Below are 25475 nucleotides of genomic sequence, written 5' to 3'. Positions count from 1 at the left end.
ATTTTACACTGCCAAGTTTTAAATACCAGTCTGCCCAAAACCAGCATGTCCCAGAGGCAGGTATGATGCATATGGGTGTGGCAAAAAAAGTAAATGACAAAAAGCAGGCAAACATGTTTCTCCAAACACAAAAGCTCCAAAAGCAGGCCAGGCAGGAAGCAGAAGAACCCTACACTTTTAATCCCTATCAGGAAGTTTACTAAAGAAATACATAAATAATCTCAAACAAAACTGAATTAGCAGTGAAGAAAGGAGCAGATTCCATCAGAAAAAGACAAACCACATCTGTTTTCCTTCTTGTGCAGAAAAGTCACCTCCAGAACTTGTTAGACCTGATCTTAGTTGACAACATACACACACTTAAAACTTTGCCAACAAAGAGCTAAGGCTAAGCAGCAGTGGTTGCTGCCTGGGCTCAGGTGTAATTTCAACTATTAAAAACATCCTGTAAGGAGTAACTTTAACTCTGTTCCTTGGAAACTAACCATATAACAAGCACATTTCAGGTATATTTCTCTCTCAGTCAGTCCTACACATTTCAGTTAGGCTCCAGTTTACTTCTTTTAATGATAGCTGTTCTGAGCAGAGCAGAGGGGTTTTAGCAGATCATTAATTCATGTTGCTATCAGAGACTTCTCACATCTCTGCTGGGTAACACATATCAAGCAGTAAAGGAGTGGATTGCTACAGGATCCTGTTATCTGCCAGCACAGTGACACAGAGAGAAGAGTGGCATAGTTATGGACCAATGTGATTGTCTCAGTGATGTCCTGCCCCTCTCCTGCAGCATTCAGAGCAATTGCTTTAAGAGGATTTTAGAGTAAAGATCAGCACTATTGGGGGTGTTGTGTGAGCTGCAGATAACAGGGATAGAGTTACCCGTCTATGAAGTGATCACAGCTCACAGTACTAACCACCTGCATATGGTGGTACAGGAATTCTAACAACATGGAGCAATTATGGTAATGGTTAGAAGTCCCAGAGGAACAGCAATTGAAAACATGTGCAAAATTTCTGTCCTTTGACTAAAGCTGTATTTTTTATATGATTATTGCCATTTTTGCTACTCATTCTGCACTGCACTGCAAAGGGAAATGTCTAAAAAAAGCTGATTTTTAGTAGAGGGCGTATGAATTATTTTAGTTGCAGATTTTCCCACTGCTATTTAACAGCAATTATTGCACAAAGAGAAATGAAAGGGACAGCTGTGATTGTATCAAGATGGCTCTTTATGAAACCCTGGAGGGTGTGGCAAAAAACAAGCATTCCTCCAGTTTTTCTTGGTTTCAAAGATGACTAACAAAGAGAAGCTCTAGTGCTTTGTTGTTCTTTCCTTCACAAAACCCTTCCAGGTTTGTTTTTGCTGCTTTTAAGATAAAAAACCTCCAGCTCTGGTCTTGTGGGTTTTAGCAACTGTTCATCAGGCATTTGAGTCAGGTTTATCTGGTAACAGAGAGATTGAGGCTTTCCCTTCCCACTGCTCAGATTTCAGGCTCTAGTGGTGCACAACACTCAGTCTCACACACCTTACATTTGCTTTGTCTACTCCCATTCCAAAACTGATGGTTGCAACAATAACAGGGATCTTCTCTTCCATCCATTCATTCTGGACTGAAGTCCTGTCAGCTGCCTTGAGCCCTGGGAATGGAAAAAGAAGTAAGGAAACAATGAGAACAAAAAAAAGGGAAGGAAAAAAGAAAAAATAGAAAAGAAATGAGGATTTTCTTCCTCTGATCTGCCGTTGGGAGCAAAGCCCCTAACACACTCCTCTCTGTACACAGTCCTCTCTGCCCATGAGCAAGCAGAAGTCAGCAGCAGTTGTTTCTGTTCCAAAGAGAAAAATTCACATCTCTCCTGGGATAAAAGCTGTTGTTATATTTAGTCCAGTTGTACATATTAGGCAAGATCCAACAAAACCAACAGTTGCGGAGTGAAGGCCCCACATGTACCTCACAGACCTGATGCATAAGACCATGCCTAGAAAGCTCTTTTCTAGGTAGTCCCAACTCAGTCCTTCAAGGTGGGACAGTTCAGTTCTATCAGCTACAGAGAGATGCAGACACAGCTTCCAATACCTGCATGATATGCCTTGGCTTTGACCCCTCGGTAGCTCAGTTCAATAGCCAGCTGGTCACACACGTCCCTCATCCTGCAGTACACAATGCCACAGCCAGAGTACACCTGGGAGGACAGGAAAGAAGGTCCATGGCACTGTCTGAAGCCAATCAACAAAGCTGCAGACATCAGTATGGAAGAGACAGGGGGGATGCCTAAAGCTCATCTCTTCTACAAGCTGATTCTGCAAGAACTGAAAAGATACTGCTACAGCACAAAATTAAATCAGACACAAAAAGTTTTCTTGTAAGTCCTATAAGAATAAACATCCACCAGATATGGTCCCCAGTGGGCACTAGGCAAGAAGTAGTCTGCCTCCAATAAACTCACTTGCAGAGGCTATAACTGAGTTGCCAGAAGTTATTTGGGGAATTAATTTTAGAGCAGGAAATTCAATAAAACACTTGAAATGCTTCTGTTCACTCCTGCCACAGCTGTCCAAAGGACGGCAACCAAGCTGGTGAAGGGACTCGAACACAGATCCTATGGGGAGAGGCTGAGGGAGCTGGCGGTGTTCAGCCTGAAGAAGAGGAGGCTCAGGGGAGACCTCATTGCTCTCTACAACTCCCTGAAAGGAGGATGGAGCCAGGCGGGGGTTGGTCTCTTCTCCCAGGCAACTCTCAGTAAGACAAGAGGGCAGGGTCTTAAATTGTGCCGGGGGAAGTTCAGATTGGATATTAGAAAGAATTTTTTCACAGAAAGGGTGATCAGACACTGGAACGGGCTGCCTGGGGAGGTGGTGGACTCTTCATCCCTGCATTTAAAAAGCGACTCGATATGGCACTCAGTGCCATAGTCTAGTGACTGTGGCGGTAGTTGATCAAGGGTTGGACTCGATGATCTCTGAGGTCCCTTCCAACCCAGCCTATTCTATGATTCTATGAAGTACAGAACACCAAACATACAATGATTGCCTGGGACATGACAAACAAAGAAATACTAGCTGCATATTCCTAATCAATTTTCTTTTAGACTAATGCCTTTCTGAGGACACCTCTGAAAAGAATGCAGCCTTCACATTTTATCTATTTTAGAGGAACTAAAAACATACCTGAGCACCTTCAGAGGAACTAAAAACATTCGTGAGCATTTTCCTTCCAGGAACCTCCTCCTTCCCACCACAGACCATACCAATTACTGGAAGGCCAGTGACCATTAAGATAGATTTTGTTCATTTTATCCTCCTTCCCCAAATATAAAACCTACCCCAGTGGTGTTCTTGACTTCAAGTGCCTTCAGACAGAAGTCCTTCAAGTTGGCATACGGATCCGTCAAGAGCTCTTTGAACTGCACATCATAGAACAAGTTAGATCTGAAGCAAGGAGTCTTAAACATGGCCAGTGGTTGCTTTAGCTTCAGTGCTGCCACAATGTCCTCCTGGACCTGCTTGGTGGCCGTGGCAGTCAGGGCAACACAGGGAGTGCTGGGTACCCGGGTGCGCAGGGTGCCCAGCCGCAGGTAATCAGGTCGAAAGTCGTGGCCCCACTGGGAGACGCAGTGAGCTTCATCGATGATCAGGTAGGACAAGAGATTACGGGACAGCAGAGAGTTCAGAGTAGGTTGGAAGGAAGAGGCAGCTGCCATCTCTGGGGTGAGGTACAGGAGTTTTACCTGGGGCTTCTCACTTGCCAAGTCAGCCAGGATTGTCTTTTTTTCCTGGGCAGAAAGCTTGGAGTTGAGAGAGCAGGCTTTGATCTTCAGAGCCAGCAAGTGATCCACTTGATCCTACAATAAATAGAAAATTGAAAAGAAATTAAAGGCAAATGGAAATAAAAGTCACTGTCACCAAGACAGACTACTAGGCAGATCCAGGTGAGGCCCCAGCTTCTACCTCCAGGATCAAGTCTCAGGACAACACATGGCTACAGGCTGGGTGTTTAGAATTTCACCTTTCATCTTCAGCTGTGAGCAAATCTGTGAACTCTTGCATCCAAGTGCATTTTTGTGCATCCATTCACTTTAAGACAGTCTTTTTGCTGCTGGGGAACACCAACAGGGGTCTGTGCAAAAGGACTCATCATAGCTACAGTGACCTGAAACAAGCCACCAACATGTCTCAAGATTTACACTATCAAGTTGTGACAGATGGAAGATGAATGCCACCACCATACAATAAGAGAGTGTGTTTCATTCCAAAATAACTAAAGGATGTTATAAACACAGCTGACATAGGACAAAACAGAAGGATCATGCAAATCACCACTGAACAGTATCAAGTCCAGATGAGAATCAGCCATGAAATCCAGGAAGAAAACAGTGTAACACATCCAGTTACATCCAGATGAACCCTGGGCATATAAATTCTACCCTCTTTCCCTACACCAAGCTGCTCAGTTGCACTTCACAAGGATTAACATTTCAGAAGATATAAATAGTCCTGAAAAACAAGTATCTCCTTACTTTACTCAATAACTAACTGTTTTCATTAACTGATTTATTAGCCATTGTTTCCTGCTCACAAAATCAACTCTCAGCCTCCTCATCTCAGGTCTTGATGAGAACACCTCTGAAGGTTCACTCCAGTTCTGTTCCCTAGGATTCCCTGAGCCTATCCCAACCTATTTGTCACTCTGATACATTCTGCTTCACCAGCAAATCTTACCAATGGTAATTTTTTTAACTTCCATTTCAGTGATACAATATTGTCTGAGTTGGAATCTGATCAGAAATCCTCACACTTGGAAAAAGTTCACAACTTATAACACCTTTCTGACATGTGTCACTAAGCCTGATCTTCATTCTTACTAGATATTACACTAAGACCATAAAGGAGTTACAAAATATAAATCACAAAACCCAAACCCAAAACCAGCAGCTTACAACACTAGATGTCATGCAAAGCTAAACAGATGCTTTACAGAAGTCTAAGCAATGCTACAGCTGCTCTTACAGGGAATTGCTTCTCCCAATAGGTGATGAAACAGTTGACAAAATACAGAAAACAAAGAAGTGTCACAGATGAAAGGGCTCAAGGAGCAGCTGAGCTTCTTCTGGTAACAGAAAGACTGACAGCACCAGAAAGACATTTTGATGCAGAGCAAATTATGCCTTCAAAGGCAACTTCATCACTCCTGGAGTTAACCCTTTATAGGTAAAATAGCAGTTTTCTTCTGGGGAAAGATCCAGTTTGGTCTATTAGAAGTACTCTGCTTTGCTGCTTCTCTGTAGCACAGGGGAGGTAAACGACAACTGGGGAAAATGGAGAAAAGCTCAGTTATAAACCCCACCAGGTTATTATTAAAGAAGAAAAGCCTCCTTTTAGAGAACTGCATAGTATCATACCAGAATTACTCTGCTCTGTAGCTAAGTTGCAACCTCTTCATTTATCAACAGGGTAAGGAAAACATGCTGAGACATCAAGAGAATTAAGAGGCAGGCCAAGAACAGAGGCTTGTGGGCAGAAAGACAAGAGGCAGCTGTGCCTCCAGTGCCTGCTGACCCCCTTCACTCAGTGCTTTCCAACAGCTGAGACAGTTACCTGAATCAGTGCAATCAGAGGTGAAATGACAATGGTGATGCCCACTGCCAGAACTGCAGGAAGCTGGTAGCACAAGGACTTCCCTGCCCCTGTGGGCATGCACACAAAGACATCCTTCTCCCCTGCAAAGACAACAGAAGAAAGCTCAAAGCTACTGAGTGGTTCCCAGGGCTCTGACTGGACAGGGGGCAGAAAGGTTTTTGGTCTGTGAGAAACAGCATATGTGTGTGTGTGTGGCATACCTACAAAAGACACTTAATTCCAGGTTGTAAAAGCGTAACAATACTTTACATGCCTGCAATGGTTTCCTTCAAAGAATCTCTGATTGCTGTGTAAACATTTAGAAACAGTCTTACAAAAGTACCAGAAGATACACAGAAACCAAGATAAAAAGAAGTTAAACAAGTTATTCATGCTAATTCTCCTCGAGGTGAGTTGCTTTCAGTCATCTTGCAGACTTTCGATTACCAAATTAGCAGCCCCATGTCTGATCTTTACCACACCCTCTTAAAGTTTATCACAGAAAGGTACATTATAAGAAATAAGGGTTGGAATTCTCAACCACAGATAATAAGTTGGTAAGTGTCCACTTCACTCAAGGCAATGCTTATGTTAACAGGCAGACCCTGCTGGCAGAACACTGCTCCTGGCCAGTCTGTTATCAACAGCATGTCTGCAGAACTGCTGGAGAGATGAAAACTACAACTATATCCTGAGAGCTGAGTTGGACACTGTTCTTATTCACATTATGACCTGCCAGGGGAGCTGATGGTTGGCAGCCTGATCAGCTGCCTCTCCAGCCAACACTTGGATGCTGGTGGGTACTTAACAGCAGCAAAATCATGTTTCTGATAATGGCCATGTGACTCAGGGAACAGATACAAACTATGCCAGGAAATCAAGTGTTCTGCAAGTATCATTGCTGTCTAACATTTCTACAATGAGAGATTTAATCTGAAAATGTATAAATGTAAAATGTACAAATGTAAACAGTTTTGATCTCATTTGACCATAAACATGCTGGCAAATGCCTGGCGTGGAGACTGCACTTTAAAGTCTCCCATTTTCTAGTTAATGCAATAACAAGGATGCACAAAATAAATGCATAGCACAGGCAGGGCACACTCAGAGAATTTCCGTGCATCACACCCTCCTGCTCCTTTGCCACTGAAATGATCTCAGCACAGAGGAGGCCGAGGAGGGCCTGGAGATCCTGCTGAGTCCAAGGGATATCTCCTCAAAGCAGGAATGGTCACAGCTCTTGCAGCACCACCCTGACGGAGGGAGGGGAAATCAGACGCGTTTCACAGCCTCACCTCTCGCCACAGTCATGGTCGCGCTTTCCTGCAGGGAAGTCTTGAAGGACTCAAACCCGAAGACCTTCCGCAGGGTTTTCCGGACCCTGCCTTCCAGGCCAGCGGGGGCTTGGCCGCTCATTTTAGAGAAGCTGCGAACAGTGACAGGAACCGAATCTAAACCGGAGCGCCATCACCCTCCCCTGGCCGGGACCTCCCCCTGCCAGGTTCCCCTCTTTTATTTTTCGCCCCTCGAGGATGCCATCCCGGTTCCTTTAGTGGAGGGGATCCCGACATCACTGATTCCGGGGCAGACCCTGCTGAGGCTTCGCAATGGGGCACGGGCCGAGCACACCTTGGGGCGGAGGGGGCCATAGCGGTGGGGGCCCCTTGCTGTCCCCTTTCCCCCCCACCCCCAGACCCACCCACACGGGGGGAGCGCGGGAACCCTGGGGTCCTCCTCTCACACCCCCTTCCCCTCCCGCTGGGGGCTGTCCTCCCAGACCCTCAGGCGCAGTTCCTCCCCCGCCGTACCCCCCCCCCCCCCCCCCCCCCGACCCCCTTCCCACCCTCTCGCACTCAGTCACGATCCCGCAGGTGCTGTCGCGACGCAGCGCGATGACGTCGCGGCAGTTCTTAAAGGGCCCCGCTACAACCGGGACGCGCACCTTTTATCCCTCCTCTCCCTCCCTCACAGGAACCCCGCTCCTCCTGGACGAGGGTTCCTCTCCTCCCGCCCTGCGCGGGCTGCCGGAGCTTTTCCGCTGCGCCGTGGGCCCGCGGAAGGCGGGAGGAGGGCCGCGTTGCTATGGCGACCGCGCTGCTCACGTCACCTCCATGCGCCGGAAAGCCGCTGTGAGGAGGGGGGGAAGATGGCGGCGGCGAAGCGGAGCGTCCTCTCCTCGTTGGCCGTTTACGCTGAGGATTCAGACCCGGAGTCGGACAGCGAAGCCGGGACGGCGGGAAGCGATGGGGGAGCGGCCACGGGTGAGGGCGGGGAAGGGTCTGGGGGAGGCGGCGGGGCCGGGTGTGCCTCGCCGGGGACCCTTCCCTAGCTTGCCGCCTTCTTCTCCCTGAGAGGAAGCCCCTGCTTGTTGTCACCTCCCCTTTGCCCCATGGTTTTCTTTCCCCCTTCCTTCTTAGGAGAAAAAGGAGGCCTGGTCTCGGTTGCGTACGGAGATGATGACTTCACACGTGTGGATGGGGACGAGGAGGGGTATGAAGAAGAGGATGATGACAACAGCAGGCAGTCAGTAAGTATCTCAGCTCTGAGAGCTTTCCCTGATGCCTTTCATATATTGTAGACTTTTATATCTCAAAATAGAGCCCCTGAATTGCAAGCTATGATGGAATGTCTGACTCCGGGTGTGGGTTTCAGCACTTCTCAAGTATTTCTGTTCACTTCATTTTCAAATAGACATCATTTGTCCGGAAGCCCATCAGCAGCTTGTGTTTCTTGTTACTAACTGTGTTAATGTCATTTGACTCATGTAAGTCAAAAGCTACCCTAAATGAAAATTATTTTTAACTGTAGTTGACATAAAGGAGAACTTTGTAAGAGGAACACACTGTTGCATGGTCAGCTGGAGGATTAAGCAGAATGAAGTGCTGTGGTGTCCTGAATTACTTTCATGTATAACACCATCCACTCACTACATCAGGTTACCTTGCTGTGAAGTGTCCTGTGTAGATGTGAGAGGCTTTTGTTTGTCACAGCTTCATGGTATGTCTGTAACATCACTTTAGTGCTGAGATAATGGGTGCACTGGGAGACAGGGTATGTAGCTCTATCATGTGGCTGCATGAGCAAAACAATAAGTTATTGTTGGGATATGGGGCAGGGGGGAGGTTCTTTACTGCCTTTTGTTTACCACTGCAAGAAGAGGGTGTTCTCTTCTCCTTGTTTTGCTGTGTAGCCCAAAAAGCAGGTCTGTTACTATACCTTTCCTTGCAGAGATCTCCTTTGTGTGCCTGAGATCAGTTTCTTATGAGACTCTCATTGTTTCTGCCATCTGTTTTCTTAATTAGCAGACAAGAAACCTATCAGTCTCTTGTTCTTGCTTTTGGTTTTGTTCTGTTGCTAACTGGAGAAAGCGCACGCAGTAACATTCAGGGTCTGCCTAGCATCTGGCTTAGCAAAGTAAAGAAGCTTCTTTCTTGATTTAATGATTCTTACATCTAAAACTTTCAGGCCTTCCTCCAGTGACATCTCTTTAGCTTAAAAAGAAAAGCAATAGGTGTGATCCATATGCTTGTCACAATCAGGTGTACTTAGCATTGACAGGTGGGCAGGTAAAAGGATTACTCTGTGTATTGCATGCACACTTTTCAGTGCAGGCTGCAGCTGTCCATCCTCTGGGAGGTCCAGGCTGCTGTGAGGAAAAGAGCAGCAAATAACCTGATGCCAGAGAGGAGCTCTTGCCTGTACATGTGGTTGCTGCACAAACATGCAGAACTGAGAGTTTCCTTGATACTGCTTGTTCTAGGAGCTTCTCCTGGTTATGAGTTGTTTTTTAGAAGGCAGAGTGAATTGGACTCGGGTTGGTTATCTACCTTAACAGTGACTGAAGAGCCTCGGTTGCTTTCAAAGGCAGTTCTCTGTAATGCTCCTTTGTTAAGGTTGTTTCACTGATTCCCCCTGCTATATTGGGAGGTTTTGGAAGCTGTTTCAGTTACCTGTGACATGCATGATTTAACCCAGTGTTGCTTTGTTGAAAACTGCTTTTGTCTTTATAATATAGATGGGACATTGGAGGGCAGAGATATTTGTGACAAACACCAAGTTACTTGGTAATATGATTGTTTTCTAGTTACAGACTTACTGTTACAAATTTTTTACAATTAAGACTGAGTTACTGGCATATGTGTAGCTTTCAGAAAGGTGAGCTGGAAAGTAGCTGAAGTGAGGGAGTTTCTCTCACTTCTGGGGATAGGCATGTTAATTCAGGCAATTAAAACTTACATTGTTGTGTGGTCAATCTCTAGCTTGTCTCACCAGAACTTGCTCCGTTGAGCATTTTATTGCAAACTCTTCCATTTCAGATACCACCTCACTTCTTTTCTGTTTTTCTTTTTGAATCTAAAATTCCCCAGTACTTGTTCTGGGGCAAAAAATAGAAATTTATAGCAAAATTTGGAGGCAAAACCATTCTGCTGAGTTGTGTGAGCATGAAAAAATGTGTTCTGCACCTCAGATGTGTTTTGAACCCAGAGTATGTATTTATGCCTAGAAACACAAGAGCTCTGGGAGCCCAGTGAGGTAGCTGGGGGGGGCACTTGGCTTACCTCCCAGTTGGGACCAAAGCTGGAGCTTGCTTCTCATGTAGTGTACACAAGGCTGAGTTCAGTGTTGTAAGCTCTCACAGGGCAGAAGTTTGCCCAGTTTTTTAGTTTATTTCTGTGTGGAAATAAAAAACAAGTGGAGTCTATTACTGAAAACAGTGGAATTTGTCAGTGGTTCCTTCTGTGTAAGTTCATGTTATCTGCTGAGAAGGCTGTGACAGCCCTGCACAGATAAGAGATGTGGTGACTGTTGGCATCACCAGATCTTTGGAACTTGGTGCTGGGCCAGACGCTCACCCAGCCTGCATGTTTGGTTGGGTGGCTGGCCAGCTGTGTGTCCTCTGTGCGTTGCTAATGTGTGTTTGGGGGTATAACAGGGCTTGTAAAATACTGCTTTTTTTGTGAATGCTGCTAAAGGGAGGCAAGTTTAAAAAGTTGCCCAGGACATCTGGAAGAGACTTGAATTATCAAATCACAAATGTTTTTTTTCCCAGTTCTGTTGCTGCTTATCGTCTAGTTCTGAACATTCAGGAGCTACATGAGTTTTGTGGGGACATCTGCTACTGAGTGATGCCTAAAAAACCAGCATAACCCCCAAACAAACACTTCTCTCCCTCACTGTAGGACTTGGTTTCTGGTCATGAGTGGGTGGGGCAAAACTACCTCCTATGGAAAGGGCCCTGGACTACTGCTGAATTGGAGTCCTTTGCTGTAAGTGCAGTTACTTGCCAAGCCTGCTCTTTAAGCTTAATCCTGTAAATTCTTGTCTTGTAGGAAGATGACGATTCAGAGACTGAAAAACCTGAGGCTGGTGACCTAAAGGTATTTGAAAGTGTGGTGGTGTGGTGGGGGGGAAGTTCAGTACAAGAGGAATAAGTCTTAACAGCATGGCTTGGTGTTCGTTTGTGATCTTCTGTAGCTAGTTTCATACTTTCCATTTTGTTGCTGTAAAATGTTTGTTTGTTTCTTCAGTTCTGGCTTCTGCCAGAGGTAGTTAAACAGTTGCACTGTGGGCTGTCATGATGAAGATCTGCATTCGTCAACTCAGTCATCTTGTGCATTAGATCTGAGGTGGGTTTTCTGACAGCATCACACCTATTTTGCAGTGATCTGGGAGATGTAGTATTCGGTACAGAGTTCTCTTATGACTGGTGTTAGTCAGAATACTCTTTTCATTTAGAACAAACTGATGAATAAATGATCTCGTGCTCCTAGAGGTCATTAAACATGTCCAGATAGTTCAGTTGTCTCCATCTCTCTTTCTGTCCTTCTGAATGAAGCAGTTTTCTAAAGGCTATGTTTAAAATTTATAAAGTGAAATAAGATCCCCAGGTAACAGTTGAATATATAGTTGAATCATAAGTAGTTGAAGTCATCTTTCTCTTGGGTTTACGTCCTATTTCTGCTGGACAACAGGTTTGTAACAGCACAGATTGTGAGGAAACCAGAGGACTGTGCTGCAAACTGAAGGGTTTTTTTAGGGCATTTGAATTAGTGTAGGACAAGATGAAGACAAATGAATGTGTTTAGCTAGTCTGTTTAAATTAGTTTTATAGCAGCACCTTCTTCCAATATCCACAACATTTTTATGGGTTCATAGTGTTACATGATTGACAACCTTGGCAGCTCTACTGTACACAAGTCTTGTGTGAAGTATCATTAATGCCTTTGGCATAAGGTAGTAGGCACTTAGTGGAATGTATTGTCTCCTGTTCTTGTTGCAAGAAAGATGTTTTTTTTAAAGAGAGTGAAAGTTAATCTCTCACTTTTATCTTTTCTCTACTTTTGCATTTTTGCCATTGTGGCTGGTAAGCATGCTAGCAAGATGTTTCTGTAAAAACTGCTGAATTCAAAGGCATACTGTGAAAGAAAAATAGGTTTTCCTTAAAAGAGAAATTTGTTGTACATCACCACAGCCCATGTAGTAGAGCCTTTTTGAAATTGTATGCATTTCTGTCTTAAAGGGGCTCTAGGACTTCAGAGCAATGGAGAGAAGATCTGAGAAAAAGAAAGAACAAAATCAGACTAGAGTAACTCTTGTCTGAATAATGATGCTTGCAGAAGCCTTACCACTGAATTGTGTGGCTACTGCTTCAATATGTTGCTGACATTTCATGTTGGCTTGTTTAAAAAGCTTCTGGATTTCAGTGAGTTCTGTGTGCTGTGGTCTACATGCATTTTGTCATTAGGAAGAGCTATACACAGCAGTGTTTCAGCTTCAGTGGGGAAGCAAAGAAACACTGAGGATTAAAAGCATTTGATACCTTGGATAAGCTCTGTAGAAGGAACTCTGCAAGAAGTGAAAAATGTAAAGTGAAGTTAAACTTTGAAAGGCAAAAAAATAATTTAATTCCTAGCTGGGCATGAAAGGTGAGAAGAATAGCAGTGAGGGAGATCTGAACTTTGGCAGTTTCAGACTTCCATGTCATCAGTAACAGTTGTCTCCATACATAACAGAAAAAGGGAACAGCCTCTTCTGGCCTTTTGGGTTTGTTTGTTTTTTTCAGTTCTAAATAGCCAGCTAGCACTTGGAGGAGAGGCAGCAGCAAGCAGCACACTGCAAGGCAGCAGAGTGCTGTGCGGGTTGTGGAGGGGCCATGTTGCTGCAGGGCATCCTGCCAGGCTCTGATGGAGCTGTCCTAGCCATGCTGTTAAGAAATTTCCTTGGGATGGGGACAGGTGGAACATGATTGTCAAAGTAGTTTTACTTGAAGCTGTTGCACATGTTTCCTATCCCACTTTTCCACCAAGTGGCAGTGTTCTCCTTCCTCATTCCCTTGAGCCTGCAATATCTATGACAACTAGTGACAGAGTTCTAGTTACTGTAAATCCAAAGTGTGACAAAAAAGGAGGCACTTGATCATTATTTGCTAACAGTTTTGGACGACTTTATTTTGTTTTGTCCCAGACAAGTGCTGTAGCTGCTCTATCAATGTCACTGTAAGACATTACAGACCTAGAAACATGGATATCATAGGAAATACGACATTAAAATATAATGAAATACTAAAACATATATAAAAATATAAAATATAATGAAATATTAAAACATAGTAAATAAAAGCATCTATTAAATATTAAATAATATTAAAACATATAGAAATATGGATATCACAGGCTCTTTAGATCTGGCTAGGGCTTTTCCAGGGTCTGAATCTAACTGTATGCAGAAGGTAAATCCTTTAGCATACACAAATGAGGTAAACCCATTGCAATTCATCAGCTAACGATGAATTTGAGCCCTGAATATACACTGGGGGTGTTGTGGAAATGGGTGTGAAAGTTGGGGTTCTGCTGGTGGTGCTATGGAATGAGGAGGGTTAAGGGGCTGTGCAGTGAGCACCAGTGGCTTGGGCTCCTGCCAGCAGCTGGCTATGGTTACAGCCTTGATGCAGTAAGAAGATACAAACCCCAGAGCTCACTCAATGAACCAGCTCTGCAGGAAGGAGGAAAAAGAACCTTAAATGAAATGCTGACCTTGAGCTTGAAGGCCTATCTGGAGGGTTCTGTGCTTCATATTGTAGGACTTGATGAGTAACAGCTTGCAAGTGTTGGTCAAGGATAGAGCCCAGCCCTGCAGCTTGTACACTGCAGTTTTCACAGGGGAAATCATTAACTCTTAAGCCTTGATTGTGGTATCAGGATTAGCTGCTGCAGTGAAGCTGATAAATATTGCCACTCCCTTGGCAAGTGAATGCCTGGCACATGGAAATAGTTTTTCAAAGCAGGTGGCTACTTCGATTTTTTTTTTTTTTTTTTTTTTCCTTTGGTTTTGTTTTAAGGTTACCCTTTGTATCCTTGTAGCATTGTATGGAGAGGCAGCCAAACGGGTATCTAGCAGAAGGATGTCAAACTTTCAGAGGGATACTAAGCATGACTAAGTACCACCTCTTGATAAACACCAGCTCTTTATTATGTTTAGCTTTTATTGATCCAGCATACTGTAACTTTACTGTGTTATGATGTGTAGGTGTGTACTAATACTTAGAGGCTTTTAATTGCAATATTTTGTTTGGTCTTTTTTTTTTAAATCTTGCCTGCCAATTAACCTGTTTGTTTAAATATAAAAATTGTCTTGATTTGAAGTAAAAGCAGTAAGTGCTAAGAACCATAACTGGGTGGGTGTGTGCAGTAATGTAATCCCTGTAATTAACTTGTATTTTGATAAGGCATATTAATTTCTCAGAGTTCAGTCATGCCAGATTCTCAAAAGATGCCTGAGCCTACTTAGTAACTTTCACCTCAGGTATAACTGTTTTCTTCCAAAAAAAGGGAAAAGGGGTGTTTTGGAAAAATTGTACTGGTAAAGCACAGCTGTTTTATTTGGTGTTTCACAGCAAGCTGTATGAAAGAAGCTGGCACTTGTGAGCTTAGATAATAATTCAAATATTTTACTTTGGTGGTGGCAAATTATGAAGGTTGCTTAGAAATTCTATCCCTTGATGCTCTCAGTTGTTGAGAGGTAGTCTTAAAAATTTACTTAAAATGTGTTCAAGGTCATGTAGCTGAAGAACACGTAATAAAACTTATGTTCCACCCCAAACCAGTGCACTCCATGATGGCTGACATGGCTGGGTATTGGTCTGCTTGCACAGTGGCTGGATCTGGCAGGATATAACTGGTTTGTAAGTTTTGTAGAATAAAGTGTGTATGTCTCATCAGAAACAAAGTTTTAAGTTCTTTTTTTTTTCCTGCCCCTCCCCTTAGCTTTGGGTTGTCATTGGTCTCTGAGGGGCAGAACTGGCAAAAGAGCAGCTTTATTTTTTAACTGGCTTTGTGTACTTCATGGCTGTGCTGTGCACCCCTTGTGAAACACTTTCCAAGTGTTAACTGTGGAGTTTCCAGGGCTGGGGTTAAGGTTAGAGCCCAGGGGTTTGTTTCCTGCCCATGCCTTTGCCTATGAGCACAGCCTGCTGGTGCCAGTGATAAGCACTGCAGTTGCCTATGCATCTTTTCCTGTATCCCAGCTTCCTTTTAGTCTCACAGTGTAATATGCTCTCTGTGCTTCCAACTCCACATATTTTCCCCTCGTTTTAGGTCCAGGGAACCAGAGTTTGGCAGCTTAGCAGTCAGCCTTGCTCGCAAAAAACCCTTAGGGGCAGTAGGGTTATTTCAGCTGCTGCTGATTTATCTCTGCTGTCCTCTGCCCTGCTGCCCTGAGTGCTCAGACAGTAAAACAGCTGATACCTGGTTCCTATTTTTTAACTACCTGATTGACCTTATTTATTTCCAGAGAATATCAGCAGTGGTTAAACAGTTTTTGCATACAGGAAACAAGACAGCATTCAGCATCTTTGATAATTTTGCCCCTTGCCCCATGCTCTTCTGATTCTCCAGCTCTGACTGCCTGAGAAGGAGGTAGGTCACAGCACTGTTGGTTCCTGAAGCTGCCTTACCTGCCTTAGAGCTGCTGGCTTCAGTCCAGCTCTTGAGCTGTTTGGAAGATGAGACATGTCCACAGACATGCTTGTTCCTTCCTCCCCGCCAGGCATACATGCTGTGGCAGACTCTTCACTCCCTGCAGTACTAAATACCACAGATTATTGACACAGGTGTGGCTTGCCTTTCTCCAAAGGAAAGCCAGGCTTTTACTGTTTGTCTTTAAACTTGAAGAAAAGTCCTTTCTGGAGCTGCTTCCCCTTGCATATTTCACCTGATAAAGGTCTGAGTTCTTCAAATCCAGTTCTGTTGTTTCAGTTATTTTTTTCTGATGTACTGAAATAGTCTGTGCTGAATTTGCATGTTGGTGCATGTCTGAGTGGAAGTCTGAACAGTCAGCACAGATGGAGGATTGCCTCAAATACCAACAAATATCTGAAAATAGCTTTTTCCAGCTTCACTGTCCTCGGCACAAAAGGACCAAAATCTGCTAAATATCTGTGGGATCCATTCATGGAGAAGTGCATATCCCAATGAGGATTCTTGCTTTGGCTCTATACCAAGGCATGAAGAATTATTTTTGGTATTATGTACTGAAGAAGAAAGCTTGTGCAAGAAGTTAATGTTACCAGCTCTTCTGAGCCTTTCTTTTGCTGGTGTGAGGCTTAATATTCCTCATGTCCCAGCTTCACCTTCTGCTTGGTTCTGCATTACAACAATCTGTAAAAAAACCAAAATCATCAAAAGGGCTTGACACACCTCAAACTCTGTCATGTGGTGCTGGTATTTCACCTCTGAATTCCTGTTCCACTGTAAAAAAAGCAAAAGTGACTTGAAAGCAGAATTTATGGGCTCTGCAAAGCAAGGTGCATCTCTGCTGGCCATGGTGGCTTCGGGTGGAAAATGATGGGAGCTGTGCTGCTGGTGGCAACTGTTAACTGCTGGTGTGCTGGTGTCCTTCCCTGGGCTGTGCCATCTTCTGCACATTTACACCACTCTGCCCTGGTTGGTGTCTGTGCTGTGGAGAAACTATTCTGTGGCCTTGGAAAGCACATGCACAGAGTGATCTGCAAATTGGAGAGGTCCCCTGGCAGCAGAGGAGAGAGAGGAGGCACCAGGGTGCCTTGTAGGGCAGATATTGTTAACTCCACAGGGAAAGCAGGAGTTCTGGCACAGAGATCCTTGACTGGAAATGACTTTTAACAAATAATCTTTGTCAAATATTGAGATAGCATATGTCAGGTGAACAGAATCAAGTTTCAAAGAAGCTATTGAAAGGCTTTTAGTCTATGAATGGTTCCTTTCTAAAGCATTTTCTTACTGAAGTATTTTGCCAGATTTTGGTTGGAGGGGGGTTGGTGTTTTTTTCATTGACATTGCAATGAAATGAAGATGCATTTTTTTAGACTTAAGCTAGCTAAAAAAGCAAAAGGTAATGTCAGGAACATGGGTTCTTTGTTTTGATAAGATGCTTAAGGAATATCTTGAGTTGACTCTTACCTGACTTGGTTTTCCTTCCCTTTTTCACTGTGACAGTGGCATCTCAAAATAAGGTAGGTTTGTACAGACTGTACATAGGTGTCACTAAAGGTTGGATGTATCAGTTTTTTCTTGTAGGTGGTGCATGAGTTGCAGTGCTTCTCCTAGTATCTAGACCATGGTACCTACAATTTTTTCTTAGTTAAATTTCCTGTACTGGGCACTTTGCCTGGAACTACGTATCAGAGCTGGCAAACAGGATATGGCTGTAGGAAATGGGCTTGTTTCAATCTTTCTCTTGGGATTCTCCTCCCCCACAATACAAGAAAAAATGGGGGGAAGAGAAATAAAAGCACAGTACATGTGTTCCCTTGATTTCTCATCCTTGGATTCTGAATACATGTGACGTTCACTCTGCTGCCCTCAGCCTGATAGCCCACCAGCATCAGGTAGATCTGGTGAGCAAGAAATGAAATAGTTCTTGTCATGCACTTTTAATATTAAACAAGAGGTTTCTGGTGTTCTCATAAGCACTTTTGATCTTTGTAGAAAAGCAGTAATTGCTAGGATGTTCCTTTAAAAAGTGAAAGGAAAAAAAAAAAAAAGATAAAAAAGTGCACATGATCCAGGGTTTGGAGAGAGCTTTCTCTTGATGCCTGCACATAAACATTTCACCTACTTGCTCTGACAAGGCCATCTTCACTGTTAGCTTTAGATAACTCTTCTAACAGTTTGCAGTTACAGAATTTCTTTCCATCATACTCAGCTAAATGAGGCTGTTGGTATGTTAGAACTACAGGAGATAGTCTGAGTTGTAGAGAGAAGGAAAAATTGCTGGCTCCTGCTGAGGTGAAAGGAATCTGCTGTAACAGCTATTGCAGCAGCAGGTCCACTGGTGTTTAGTGGAAGGATTGCACTGAACAGTTCTCTGCATTAGTATCTTTACAGTAATCTACTGGCATGACAGCATGACAAGCCTATACATTTTTTTGCCTGTCAGTTTAAATTGGTGTTAAGTATTTTCTCATAAATATAAAATGTTATTGAGGGTTACTGTGGAAGCTTCCTACCCACTTTTATAATACTAACTAGAAGTCAGTGGAAAAATGAAGCAGTGGGGCTAAGTTGGCTGCAAGTCTGGGGAGGCAGTTGAGTGGTGACAAATTTTGCATCAGTTTCATATCTTACAGTTTGCGTCCTATTTAAAGCAGTCAACAGAGTGTTTGTATCTTTTTTTGCCTCCCTGTTCAACCATTTCTTCTTCTAGTTTGAGGTACACCTGCACTAACATGTGTAACAGCTTCAACAAGAAATTGGTGCTTGAATTTGTACCTTTTGGTGACAGTTAATGCCAGCAGTTATGTTCAGTGTGAGCTCTGTATTGGATTTATGGATCTTGTTTCAGGAAGGATTTAGTGAGCATTGTTTTAAGTCAGTCCATTCTTTCCATTAAATAAAGCTGTTCTGGGCAACACTTTCCCAACTGGAATTCATCAGTCTCGGATTCATATTGTTTTTGCTTCCTTCCTTTAATCTCTGTTCCACACTGTGAGGATTGTGCTTGGTCATTTTTATTTTCTGTGGAACCTGAGCAGAGGCTGTTTTTTTATGTAACTGAATGGAAACACTCTAGGGTTGAAAAGATGGTCTCTACCTCACCTCAGCAAGGTGAAATATTAAGCCAAAATACAGCTCTTTCCTTATGAATGTACACACACCCACCCTTCACCTTGCTGCTTTTCTGTAACTGATTATGATACATGAAAACTGAACCATCAAGCTGGATTCATATCAGTCAGGCTCTTGGAGGCAGCGTTGTCTTGCTGAGGAGGGGAAGAAAGAATTTGTCTTGGAAGCAGAGAAAATGGAAAACCTCCTGAACAAACATAGGAATAGTAATAGAATAATGGTTTCTGCTGTCGGTGAGCTGATGTGAAGAACTGCCCTTAAAAGCACAAAAATGGTGACTTATTTTAATGGTCCAGTTAGATGTTAAAATGTTGGTTGTTGGTTTTTTTTCTTGTTGTGTTGGGATTTATTTTTTTTTTTTAATACTTCGCCTGTAGCAGTTTGCACTCTTGAGAGGCTGCTCTTTGTTAGTCTCTGGATCATGGGAAAGGAGTCTGTCTTCTGCTTGTCTTGATATCTTCCAGTCCTCTTCCAACTTGGCTCTAGACCACCACAGAATCCCTTGCCTCCTTTCAGGGGTCTATTGGAGCAAGGCTGTCTGACAGCTGATCAAACAGTTGATTTCAAGATCTAGGCTGCAAAATGGACAACAGCCAGAAAATCCACTTGTTGAGTGCGTGACAGAAATAAAGTACAATATTGGGGTTTTTTGTTGTTTAAACTCAATCTTTGACACCATCATGTAATATTAGGTGGGATAAAATGACAAGAGAAAAAAAAAAACATGGCACTTTTATTTTTTTCCTCCTGAGTTTTGTATTTCCATGATGGTAGAGAGGGTTTTCAGCGTAACTAATATGTCCAGGCTGTCTTTGTCCAAGAAGCAAGACACTGGCTGCAACAGTAAATTCAGAGATGTTCCTTTACAGCCTTTCAGAGGTCAGGCTTGTGAAAACTGTGCAGGGTTGGAAGGTTCTATTATTGAAATGGGACAGTTCTGGTTGGGTGGTTATTCCACTGATAGTTTTTATGCTGTCCATAAGTCCTGGATCTTCAGTAGATACTCAAGAGGTTTGAACAAGACTTTTTCAGTCTTGCATCTGCCAGGCTGTATGCCTTCATTCAAGGTGTTGATACTTGCCTCATGACAGTTTCAGACAGTAAACTGAGCAAATATGAACAAGCACTGTAGGAGGATTCGGTCATCCCTTTGTTTTCTGAAGGCATTTAAGAGGCTTGAAAGCAGTCTGACTTAATGAAAGCTGTGTTGATGTCTTCAGCTTGCTAATGATGGAGCAGTGGGTGTAGGTATACAGTAATTCATCAGTAAGCAAAATTCATATCCTCTGGGCAGTGAGGTGTGGCTAGAATATGTTAGTGAAGTTGTTTTCATTTGCTTGGTGCAACTCTGGGGTTTCTGATGTCTTGGCTGTGGCCTGAGGATGTGGAGACCAGACTTGCTGGAGCAGCTGTGGGCAGTCAGGCCAGGAGTACAGAGTGGCAGCCTGGTAGGACTGGGTTTATTTAGCCTCTTACAAATCAGGCAGACTTGTGCTGTACCTCTAAGATTAAAGGATATGAATTAAGCAACAAACTCGCTTCTGGTGAAGGCAAACTTGCTGATGATTCTGGAAATTTATAGCACATGCTATTTAACACTAGACTTCAGCAAAGCCTTTGACACCGTCTCCCACAGCATCCTCCTGAAAAAACTGTCAGCCCGCAGCTTGGACAGGAGCACCCTGTGCTGGGTTAGGAACTGGCTGGAGGGCCGGGCCCAGAGAGTGGTGCTGAACGGGGCTGCATCCAGTTGGCGGCCAGTCACTAGTGGTGTCCCCCAGGGATCAGTGTTGGGCCCAGTTCTGTTCAACATCTTCATTGATGATTTAGATGAGGGGATTGAGTCCATCATCAGCAAATTCGCAGACGACACTAAGCTGGGAGGAAGTGTGGACCAACTCGAAGGCAGGAGGGCTCTGCAGAGGGACCTGGACAGACTAGAGAGCTGGGCCGATTCCAACGGGATGAGGTTCAACAAGGCCAAGTGCCGGGTCCTGCACTTTGGCCACAACAACCCCATGCAGCGCTACAGGCTGGGGACAGAGTGGCTGGAGAGCAGCCAGGCAGAAAAGGACCTGGGAGTCTGGATCGACAAGAAGCTGAACATGAGCCAGCAGTGTGCCCAGGTGGCCAAGAAAGCCAATGGCATCCTGGCCTGTATCCGGAACAGCATTGCCAGCAGGTCCAAGGAAGTGATTCTGCCCCTGTACTCAGCCCTCGTGAGGCCACACCTTGAGTACTGTGTCCAGTTCTGGGCCCCCCAGTTCAGGAAGGATATCGAGGTTCTGGAGCAGGTCCAAAGGAGGGCAACCAGGCTGGTGAAGGGACTTGAGCATAGACCCTACGAGGAGAGGCTGAGAGAACTGGGGTTGTTCAGCCTAAAGAAGAGGCGGCTCAGGGGAGACCTCATCGCTCTCTACAACTACCTGAAAGGAGGGTGTAGCCAGGTGGGGGTTGGGCTCTTTTACCAAACAACTTTCAACAAGACAAGAGGGCATGGACTTAAGTTGTGCCAGGGGAAGTTTAGGTTAGATATTAGAAAGAATTTCTTTACGGAAAGAGTGATCCGTCATTGGAATGGGCTGCCCAGGGAAGTGGTGGATTCTCCGTCCCTGGAGATATTTAAAAAAAGACTGGATGTGGTACTCAGTGCCATGGTCTAGCAACCGCAACGGTGGTTCAAGGGTTGGACTCGATGATCTCTGAGGTCCCTTCCAACCCAGCCAATTCTATGATTCTATGATCTAACACCTCTGAAATTTTAGCAGTACTTATGTAAGGTATATAACAGGAGAAGTTTTCACCCTCAGATTATCTGTTGGAATCTTAGATCATGTTCCTTGAGAACTGTGTGCTTATGCTTCATGGTGACACCAGACACCTTCAGGAGACTTGAAAATGGGTTTCTGAAAACTTCAGAAATAGAGCACACACCATTGCAACCCTGTTAACTGCCCAAATGAGAGGGTCTTCTTCTTGAAGGCAATTAGCACATGTCTAAAGCACCTGAATTTGACTGTGCTACTGTTGCTTACGTGCGTATTTGATGATATTGGTTATTTGGGGAATTTCTTCTCTTGCCTTTGTGTTCTTGGATGAAGAGAGGATAAGTGGGCAGAAGATGGGAGGGGTAATGAAATAATGAAGTGCTGGGTATGATGAAGGATCAAGAGGTGCTCAGAGACATAGCCTGTTTCTTCCTCTTCCTTCTCAATCCACTTAAACTAAAATTTTCAAAAGATAAGAGTGCAGGATGTAATTGAGCCAAGGTTGCAACACAAGTTCCCTCCTTTTACTTCAACGAACATTTGCTCATTATCTCAAACCAAAGCAAGAATACTTTTAATTACCTACCTATCCTAACGGGAACAAACCAGCCTGCTGACCGCCTGTGTTTACCACCTGGTGAATCACCCTGCCCTGCCCAGACACGAGTTTCCCTCGTATCCATAGCTCTGAACTTCCCCAGCCTGCATGCAAAATTTGCATGTCAATCTGAATTTGTCCTCAAACCTCTTAGTTACCACAGAATTGCCACCACTTCACTGGTGCAGCCAGATGCTCACTATCATCACGCCATTTCTCACCGCATTACTGGAGCATCTGCGTATGTTTGTAGAAAACACAACCTATATTCCCTGGATTCCTGCCCAGTGCTCCAGCCAAAGAAAGCTCCTTGGCTTGAGTTTTCTGCTTCGAGATGTCATGCTTCTGTTTTAATTTTCTTTTGTTTGTGCTTGTCTTTCTAAAGACCTGGGGAGAAGAGGTGTTAATGTGCTGTACCAATTGTGTTAGCTTGGGGTGTAGGGTTGGAGCAGTCAGACTGTGGTCCATCTCACAAAGGGCCTGGGGCCTTGCCAGTTGGCCATGGAGAAGATGAATGTTCATGTCCTTTTTTTTTCTCTAAAATATCTTTAGTCTTGTATTTCTGTGGTCCCAGTGTACTAATGGAGCAACAGTGCCTTTTTTTGGTCGGTGTTTTCATGAATGGCTATAAAAAGCACCCTGTAGCAGTTAGTGCCATGCAAAAAATTTGATTTTCTGCTTCCAGAGAGCTTTGACTTCTCTGGAAATTGGTGGGTTTTCACAGTGGATTGGGCACAGCCTGTTGTTTCCATATCTGGCTTGGTGACCTTCCTGCTTCCTCCTCACCCTGTACATCTCTCACCTCATTGGAAATGGAGTAAAAGGGGGGCTTAGAGATTGGTTACTAAGCAGCAAGGAGGCAGCATTGTGTCCCTGTCAGGTTGAATGAATAGCTTCAGTGTTTGGAGGCACTGAGGAATTTTGGATGAACAGTCCAATGAGTCACAAAAGGTCTTTGGGAGGAAGGCAATGGGGGAGAGGGCAGTGTTGGGATACAGCTGATACCGTTTCAAAGACTTTATTTGTGCTGAATTTGGTATCACTTGGCATCAAAATATTTTAATGTTGGTCTCAATATGGTCAAAACATATTTAAGAATTGTTATCCCATAAGGTAACACCTCCTGCTCACCAGACTCTGATGCAAACACTTGCTGTGCTCCTTCAACTGAAGCTGCCTTTTTTTTGCATTAGTATAACTGAGGAGAGGTCAGTTGTGTTGAGAAGATCTCCAAAGAGATCATTACAACTCAGTGGAAGTTGCTCTTGAGTTTCTCATGGTGCAGACCAACTACATCATTCCTGGAAAGCAGCAGCCAAGAGAGAACTGACTGTAGGAGCATTCTTCCAAAACAGGAATTCAGGACCTGCATCACCACCACACTCCCCACCACTGTGGTCCTTGGAGGGTTTATTAGCCAAAGCCCTGGATAGCACAGTTCTGGCACCACACACAACTGGCAACCCTTGGCAGCCCAGGAGCCTGTGGAGGAGCCCTGGGTGCTGATCAGATGCTGCTCTAAAGTTGCAGTGGTCTACCCTTGGCTCTGGGAGCAGTTCAGCTATTTTTGTGTTCCTCTGGGGAATGCAACCTGCTGACCCTGCTTAAAGGACTACAAGTTGCACAGGTCTGTGGTAGGCATTCCCAGGGCTTAAGCAGTTTTCCGTGGGGTGGATCCAGCTAGTGATTAGCTAGCTGTGCTCTAAAACATAGACCTGTGCTGGTGCCAAAGACCAGCCACAAAAAAATGAAGAATCTCTGGTTTGATCTGTTTTGAAGAAAGGCTTCAAGTACAGAGGTTTCAGTGGAATTCTAAAGGAGCCGAGTGTCCAGGACTCATTGAAACAAAGCCTTAATTCTAAATTAGACTCTAGCTTTGAAAGGAAACAGAGCATCCTGTTAGGCTTTGGCTCTCCGTGGTACAAACATTGCCCTATTATCTAATAACTTGTATTTCATTCTTAATTTTTATTCTTTTTATTCTTTTTTTATTCTAAAGAAATTGACAATATGGCTTTTCAGATTAGAAGCATACCTTGGCTAAAATCTGTTTCTTCTTCTTTCTCCTAGGAGTTCTCAGAAGTGGAAAAAAGAGATCCTCAGGAGCTAGTTGGTAAGTTCACTCGCAAGTATTTAATTCACATGTTTTTCAAACCAGACCTTCTAGGCTCCCCCACTGTATAAGGCATCTTCACTCTGTCCTGACAATGGTGTAGTATGAGTTATTGCCTGCAATGTTTTATCTTGGTGTAGTATTTTCAGTGAAGTCTTCTTTTGGGAGAAAAGTACCACACCTAAAAATATGAAAATATTTTCATATGATCCACATCTAAGATATGTAAAGGGCAGAATTGGGTTTTTTTCTAGATCAGCTTAAAAACAATTAAGCAGTAGCTTTGTCTAGACACCTCTGTGAGTAAACCCACAAATGATCACAAAGTTTTGTGCCTTCAAAAACGTGCCTAAAATATTCCCACTGGAATGTGATCCACATAGTGACTTATAGCTGCTGTGCTGAGATAATGTACTGTAGGTTTTCTAGTGGTTACTGAAACTTAAGTGATTTTTGTGACATCTCACTTACTCATAGAATGCAAGACAGATCTTTCTGATCTGCCCCCAAATGCATACTAGAAACACAGATGAGACAATATTAGGATAGAAATTAAAGAATAATATCTGAAAGCCAACTGCCCTTCTGCTCTCTGCTGTTCATAGGGGTGAAACTCTACACTTGAAAAGCAATGGTAGTGGGAACTCCTTTCTTAGTTAAGGTATAAGGTTCAGGTTACAACTTCATTAGTCTCCTTTACCCCCAGTGACTGCCCCAGCCACAGGAGATCAGATCTGATCATTTTCCTCCTGATAGCTCAGACTTACATGCAGACTTAAAAGCTGCACAGAAGGCACACACTTGTGTTGGTAGAGTCCAAGACCTGGATTAACATTTGCAATATATCTTTAATATCCTTTCCCAATAGTAGCCCACACAGTGCAATGTGTAGAGTATAGCTTTGTATAGAGCCAGGTTATTAGAGGTCAGCATACTTGCCATGCTGGGTTCTGCAGGTCTTGTGCATTAGACCATATCTAATCTAGTTTAAAAAAGAACTGTTGCAAGAGCCTTATGGTTGGTGTAAGGTAAGAACCACTCCCTTCATGGAAACTTTTAGAGTTAAAATCCTTGAATGGAGAAAGGGGCAGGCTTTTCTGACAAAAAGCAAGTAATTTCTCCAATCTAGACATCTAAAGTTTTGTCTAATATCAGCATGTGGAAGTCCAGTCTTCTTTAGACAGCTTTACTCAGCTTTTCCACAATGGCTTTTTGCATGAAAAGCTTGTGGGCCTGCCTTTCTCAGAAGATAACCTTGCATTGTTCAGCATCACCTTTA

The 25475-nt window shown here is 43.8% G+C and overlaps 2 protein-coding genes across 7 annotated transcripts in view; one reads left to right on the top strand and one right to left on the bottom strand.

Annotated features, from left to right (window-relative positions):
• RECQL5 (RecQ like helicase 5) overlaps positions 1 to 7253 on the bottom strand; it is a 37678-nt gene extending 30425 nt beyond the window's left edge. For 4 of the 6 annotated variants that reach the window (XM_030461922.1, XM_008494501.2, XM_030461923.1 and 1 more), the window contains exons 1-5: positions 6910 to 7253; positions 5594 to 5715; positions 3322 to 3840; positions 2076 to 2181; positions 1527 to 1638 (exon numbers count right to left, since the gene is read on the bottom strand). In XM_030461922.1, the coding sequence (XP_030317782.1) occupies positions 1527 to 1638; positions 2076 to 2181; positions 3322 to 3840; positions 5594 to 5715; positions 6910 to 7030 (980 nt within the window). In that variant the 5' untranslated portion in view covers positions 7031 to 7253. Of the gene's footprint in view, positions 1 to 1526; positions 1639 to 2075; positions 2182 to 3321; positions 3841 to 4004; positions 4112 to 5593; positions 5716 to 6909 lie in introns of those variants that run through there. The other 2 variants (XM_030461924.1, XM_030461925.1) reach the window with 2 other exon arrangements.
• A 493-nt stretch (positions 7254 to 7746) lies between these two features.
• The window catches only part of SAP30BP (SAP30 binding protein), a 28866-nt gene continuing 11137 nt past the window's right edge, over positions 7747 to 25475 (top strand). Inside the window, exons 1-4 of the mRNA XM_030462024.1 lie at positions 7747 to 7875; positions 8032 to 8141; positions 10945 to 10992; positions 24154 to 24196. Coding sequence (XP_030317884.1) covers positions 7761 to 7875; positions 8032 to 8141; positions 10945 to 10992; positions 24154 to 24196 — 316 coding nt within the window. The 5' untranslated portion in view covers positions 7747 to 7760. The remainder of the gene's footprint in view (positions 7876 to 8031; positions 8142 to 10944; positions 10993 to 24153; positions 24197 to 25475) is intronic.

This window comes from Calypte anna, chromosome 18 (genome assembly GCF_003957555.1).
Source record: "Calypte anna isolate BGI_N300 chromosome 18, bCalAnn1_v1.p, whole genome shotgun sequence".
NCBI lineage: Eukaryota > Metazoa > Chordata > Aves > Apodiformes > Trochilidae > Calypte > Calypte anna.
Note: the sequence above shows the minus strand (reverse complement) of the source record. Positions and strands in the feature narration are given on the sequence as shown.